The sequence below is a fragment of the Vipera berus genome, assembly GCF_964194415.1.
Source record: "Vipera berus genome assembly, chromosome: 1".
NCBI classification, from domain to species: Eukaryota; Metazoa; Chordata; class Lepidosauria; order Squamata; family Viperidae; genus Vipera; species Vipera berus.
Window position 1 is genome coordinate 265,515,179 of NC_138202.1, and position 6,000 is coordinate 265,521,178.

The 6,000-nt window shown below is 36.9% G+C and overlaps 1 protein-coding gene across 2 annotated transcripts in view; it reads left to right on the forward strand.

Moving 5' to 3' along the window:
- ENPP3 (ectonucleotide pyrophosphatase/phosphodiesterase 3) overlaps window positions 1-2,352 on the forward strand; it is an 83,943-nt gene extending 81,591 nt beyond the window's left edge. For both annotated transcript variants that reach the window (XM_081312874.1, XM_081312875.1), the window contains one exon: window positions 2,136-2,352. In XM_081312874.1, the coding sequence (XP_081169000.1) occupies window positions 2,136-2,309 (174 nt within the window). In that variant the 3' untranslated portion in view covers window positions 2,310-2,352. The remainder of the gene's footprint in view (window positions 1-2,135) is intronic.
- Window positions 2,353-6,000: the final 3,648 nt, after the last annotated feature.

Below are 6,000 nucleotides of genomic sequence, written 5' to 3' on the forward strand. Positions count from 1 at the left end.
TAAGTGTGGTCACACTGATTTCCAAACATTTTGCCTTGTCAGTTCACAAACCTGGATTTTTTTTTTAATTTCCACAATGTGATCTAGCCTACGGATTCTTCTAATGTACTGAGTTATTAGATCATTGTCTTAATAATCACTAAGTTCAACGGATTTTTGAGCTAAATACAGGTGAATTGAAAATTTATTAAGATTTTTAATGTCTTATTCCTCCTCCTCCTCCTCCTCCTCCACCACCACCACCACCACCGCCACCACTACCACCTCCTCCTCCTCCTCCTCCTGCTGTATACCTACAGGAATTAGATTAGGATCTGTTATGAAACAGTGGCTAAGAAGCTAAAATACAAATCTGTCGTCCAACATTTACATTGCACTTCTGTTATGAATGCAGCAGATGGTCTTAATCAAAACAGACTGCTTAGCCCAGACTGTTGTCTGCAATACAGGAACGTACACTAGAATATTAAATGGAAATGAGTATACTAAGTGGGAAATGCATATACTTTAATAAATATTACAATTGCAAATGTGTATAAATAGCTTTAGACATTTTAAAATTGACAACTGAAAAATAGCATTTTGTTCCATTTTATTTTCATTTAAATAAAAAAATCATAGATCCTATAATCGGAAGGGGCCATTTAGGCTGCTGAATCCAATTCCCGTTTGGTGAAGGAATAGAATTAAAGTATTGCAGACAGAAGCTTTCATCCAACAAAGGAAAGGCCACCCCCCTCTCTAGGCAATTGGTTGCAATGTCAAACTGCTTTTGCTGTACTGCTAGGAAGTTTCTATAGCACCCAGTCAGAATCTGCTTTTCTATAAGTTAATTCCTTTAATTAAGTTAATTATTCTATGTTCCCTGGAATCAGTGATGGGATTCAGATATGTAAACAACCGGTTCTCTGTGTGGATGCTGCTTCCGGAAGTCGATTCTGGGCCTGGGTAACAAAAAAATTAGCTACCAGTTCTACCGAACTGGTGCAAACTGACTGAATCCCACCACTGTCTGGAATGAGAGAGAACAAATCTTGACATTCTTCTATGTGACAACCTTTCACATGATTGAAGAGAACTAGCATCTCCCCCTTCCAACATCTTTTCTCAGTGCTTAACATTCAACACTTGCAATTTTTCTTCATACAGTCTAATTTCAAATCCCCGGTCATCTCTGTTGCTCTTCTCTGAATCTATTCTAGTTTCTGTAAATCAGGGGTCTCCAAACTTGACCACTTCAAGACTTGTGGATACCAACTCCCAGAATTCCTCAGCCATGAATTCTGGGGGTTGGTATCCACAAGTCTTAAAGTGGTCAAGTTTGGAGACACCAGCTCTAAATGCTTCTTAAAGTGTACTCTCCAGAATAGGATACAGTGGATAATGTGGGTCTTACCAAAGAAGAATTGTGTCAAATGATGACTTTCTGTAATTTGAACATCATACTTCTGTTGATGTAGGCTAAAATTGCATTTGTTTTCTTTGCAACATCACATTCTAGGCTCATATTCAGCTTGCATTAAAATACTATTCAACAATTATTTTTCACAACTACTATTGGAATAGCTGGCCCTTCAGCTATAAAATTTAGGAAATAGATTTTTGGGTCTGATCTATCTTGCAATACACCTTTATTTTATTTTCCTTCAGTTTTGCCCAACTACTATATATGCTTTGTTATTCATTGTGCCCTTTTCTATTTTCCACTGAAATGAATATTATTGCCAGAAAATGTGGTTAATGGTCAGCATATTTTCCTCAAGCTTTAATTCTGGAATTTGGACAAGGGGCCATGGGGGGCAATTTGATGACACTGCAAGGATTTTCTCTTGTCATTTTCACTGTCATTTTCATTGAAAACAAAAATAGGTGGACACTTTGTGTTTCCACCCTTTATACTATAATGGGATTGTACACTCATTTAAATCTCAAACAGTATAGGCCATAAAAATCTAATAATTATCTATTAGCTCCGTGAATACACTCTAGCACTTGATATGATATTCCATGAATACAGTTGATTGCCGTGAAAAAAAATTATAACATTTTTATTTATTTTAAACTTAGAAGACTGGTAAGCTGCTTTACTGTCTGCCAAAACAGGCCTCAAATGTTACATTTGCTTGCTTTATCAGGACACGTCGCCAGACAATCTGTGGGTTGAAGAAAGAATACAGACTCACACAGCACGGGTTCGTGATGTGGAGCTTCTTACTGGTCTGAATTTTTATTCAGGGCTCAAACAGCCTCTCCCAGAAACCCTTCAGTTGAAAACATTCCTGCCTATATTTGGAAACCCAGTTAACTGAATGTAAATCTATGGTTATTGCAAATAAATGGATCTTAGCATCAGTGCTATTAATAATTTTTTTTTAAAAAAGACTGTTGTGCAAGTATCCTTTTTCTCTTTCCTTGCTGTGTCTGCATGCATATTGAAAACAAGATTAAATGATTGCTGGGAAACCATAAAATGATTTCAAATAGAACGCCCTCATGGACAATTCTCCTAAAACAGGCATGTCAAACCCGTGATGTCACGTGACATCGCCCGACGTATCAGGATTTTTTCCCCATTGCTGGCCATGGGGTGAGCACGGTTTGACATGCCTGCCCTAAAGACAGAAGTAATAGAGCTTCATCCAGAACTATCCTTGAGTTTGAAATACTGCTTACATTATTGAACCGACTCAGGAATTTTGGGAGTTGAAGTCCACAAGTCATAAAAGAGCCAAGGTTGCCTACCCCTGCTCTAGAGGATGCCCAGATTGGAGAAAAGTGATCTGTGTAAACAAAAAAGTTACTTTCCTCCACCACACTTATCTCCTGGAGGAGGGAGAGAAATATAGGGAAATTTTCAGTGGGCAAAATATTAGGAAATGGTTAAATTCTGATATATAGATCTGCCCCTGTTTTTCACTCAATTTATGATGAACCTCACTTTGCTTTCCTTGATCAAAATGAGAGGCAGGCTCACAGAACTATTGGTTTCCAACTAATTAGGTGGCCTTTACCTCAGAAAATAAGAAGGTTACATTTTTTAAAAAAACAAGAACAATTAGTCTTAAGATGCTTAAGTCTGGGGCTTTATTGATTTGTCTTCTGTTTACTATTTTGAATTTCAAAATTAAGTTTTTAAAAAACTGTCTAATTTTGAATTCATTTCAAAACACTCATTCATTCATGTAAACATATTTGCTATTTCTGGAAGTCTCAAAGGATCACTGAGCATATTAATGAAACTAATTTTTACAGCATCTCTCATTTTGGCAGTCAGAATGTCATGTTATTATATTTTGTACTCACATGAGTATCGCGCTTGATAATTCACAACTCCACATTACACAGTTTCTGTTCACTCCTGCATACAGGAGTCGCTTGATAGTGAGATGAGCAGCATATAAATTAAACAAACAAACAAACAGATTTGTAGTATTTTACTGAAGTATGGGATTTCACAGCTAACAGCCTTTTCTGTTTGCTAGTACAAATCAGTCTGGTTCACTATGGCAATATTTTTATTGCTACATTGGCGAAAATCCAGCATCTGAATTGGGTTCTTGGTGTTGTTGCCAAATAATCTCCATGCAAGATTTGGTTATTTCCTCATTAAGTCATGTAACTATAAAATTGAGACTGCTATGCTTTGCATAGTAGTCCAGTTATGCTGAACGAATGAATCTGATTTGGCATAGAATTTTTTTCTGAATGTGTCTGATTACAATTTATCTGCAAATATTTGAATACGATACAAAAAAAAAGACCTTGAACCTTTCAGTTCAGCATGTGAAGAATAATTGTCCTTACTGTACAGTCAGTAGTCAGTTTTTCTAGCATAGCTTCATGGAGTGCTATAGTTAATAAACCATGAAAGTTTAACCATGACCAATGAAATTGAAACAACCATGAGAGGACTTTCTCCAAAACTTGTGAAGATTAATTGCTAAACAAAAAGGTTTTATAAGGTCAAAGGTGCTTGCCATATGTCTGAAGATGAACATGTTTATTTAATTTCCTCAGCTTCCTGTCATGAGCATGATTGTCTTCAAAGACCTTTTGTAGAGTTGAAATAGGCATGCTATTGTTTGCACGAGCAGAAAGAGTTCCCCCATCAAACCTCTTTTGGACAATAAACTCATAGTGCACATACACTAAAAAAATTAATTAATGCTTTACAAGTTCAACGACACATAATCTCAAAGATACTTGGGAAAAAGGACATTTCTTTGTGTATTATTCTCAGTTGTCTCCCCTACTTAGCATTCTACAAATGTGTTGGACTACAAGTCCCATAATCTTGAATCCCCTCATTATCTGGGGACTACTAGACTGAGGAAGGCTGCTTCAAGTTGTAAATATTACACCACATGTAATTATGCGGAAGAGTTCCATCCAGGAAAGTTGCTTGCTTCAAAAACAAACCCAAAGCCAGATTTACTGTAGGGTAATTCCTTAAGGTTTTCCTTTCTTTCTTATTTCCTCTTTTTTCCTAGTCTACCATTTTTTTTCTGCAGTTCCTCCCCCTATAAAGTGTAAGAATATTAAAGTTATGTTACAAATGCCAGGAACTCAGTGGCAAAAGAAGCTGTTAACATGCAGCCTCCATTAAGGCATTCTTCACATACCACTCTCATTTTAAGTTTCCTTTGCTTCCAAGCTCAAAAAGTAAAACACTCTGCAACTTTAAAAAAAAACCTGTTTTTTTAAACCCGAAATCCTTTCAAAATCTCATACACAAGGCTACTGTATTCATTTTTTTTATTGTTGTGCTGCCCACTAAGAAACTTCCTACTAACTCTATCCCTAATGTTATTTATCAGTTCCAATTGGATCTATCTACATATCTGCCTGTCTATCTGATTCTCTCTGTTTCTCTCTTTCTTTCTACATAAACACACACACACACACACACACACACAGGGAGGGAGGGATGGACATATACAGTAAATCTGTGCCCTCATCACAAGCTAGACTGATAAACAAATTTTTCAGTAACTGCTCAGTGCTACCTCTAGAGAAATAAATGTACCGAGGAACAAGTTTAAAAGTATTTGAAAAGACCTTACTTCCAGATAAGGAAACATGGGCAGCCCCATTCCAGGTCTGTAAAAACATCAAAGCCAATATCATTAGGATCAGTAAACTAGTATTAACAATTTATAAAATAAAAGTTTTTTGTTATCTTTAATGTATGTTTGGAATGGAGAACATTTTTGGACGATAGGACTAAGTTTCTGGAATGTGATATTGACTTAAAAAGCCTTACGTTCTGTATATTCATCCAGGACATCCAGGAATGTCATTTTGTAACATACTAAAACTAAAACAAATCCTATTAGCTAGAGTCCAAATGTCTGGCATTAGAAATGTCTGAAAAAGTACACAAAACTTTAGCCATAGACAAAATTTTCTCCTTTCAGTGTTTTAAGTACCTTTATCCAGATTGGGAAGGAAGTTAAACTAAAATGCATCTCTGAAAATAACACTCTAGGTGACTTAAAAATAGAGGGAGAGTGAAACAGGATGTTAGCTAAAAATACATTTTAAAAAAGCTACCCGTTCTCTGGACAATTGTATTTACATCTCTCCTGTAGGGAAAAGAACACTGCTAGAGAGATTCAAAACAAAGGTAACAAGATCGTTCACTTTCAACAGCCTGTGAGGGGTGACAAATACTACTGGGGTGCAGGGAGATTTTTTTTTTCTATGGAAAAAATCTTGATTTGTTAAATGTGCTCCACAGGTCTTCACTGGCCCGTTCCACATCACTTATTAAAGCATAGCACAACGCGGTGATGTGCATCTAATACTAACACATAAAGAATTAGACACTTTAGTGCAATGTTGTGCTTTTAAGCAAGGGACGCGGTGGCTCAGTGGGTTAGGACGCTGAGCTTGTCGATCAGAAGGTCAGCAGTTTGGCGGGTCGAATCCCGAGTGCCGCATAACAGAGTGAGCGCCTGTTACTCGTCCCAGCTTCTGCCAACCTAGCAGTTCGAAAGC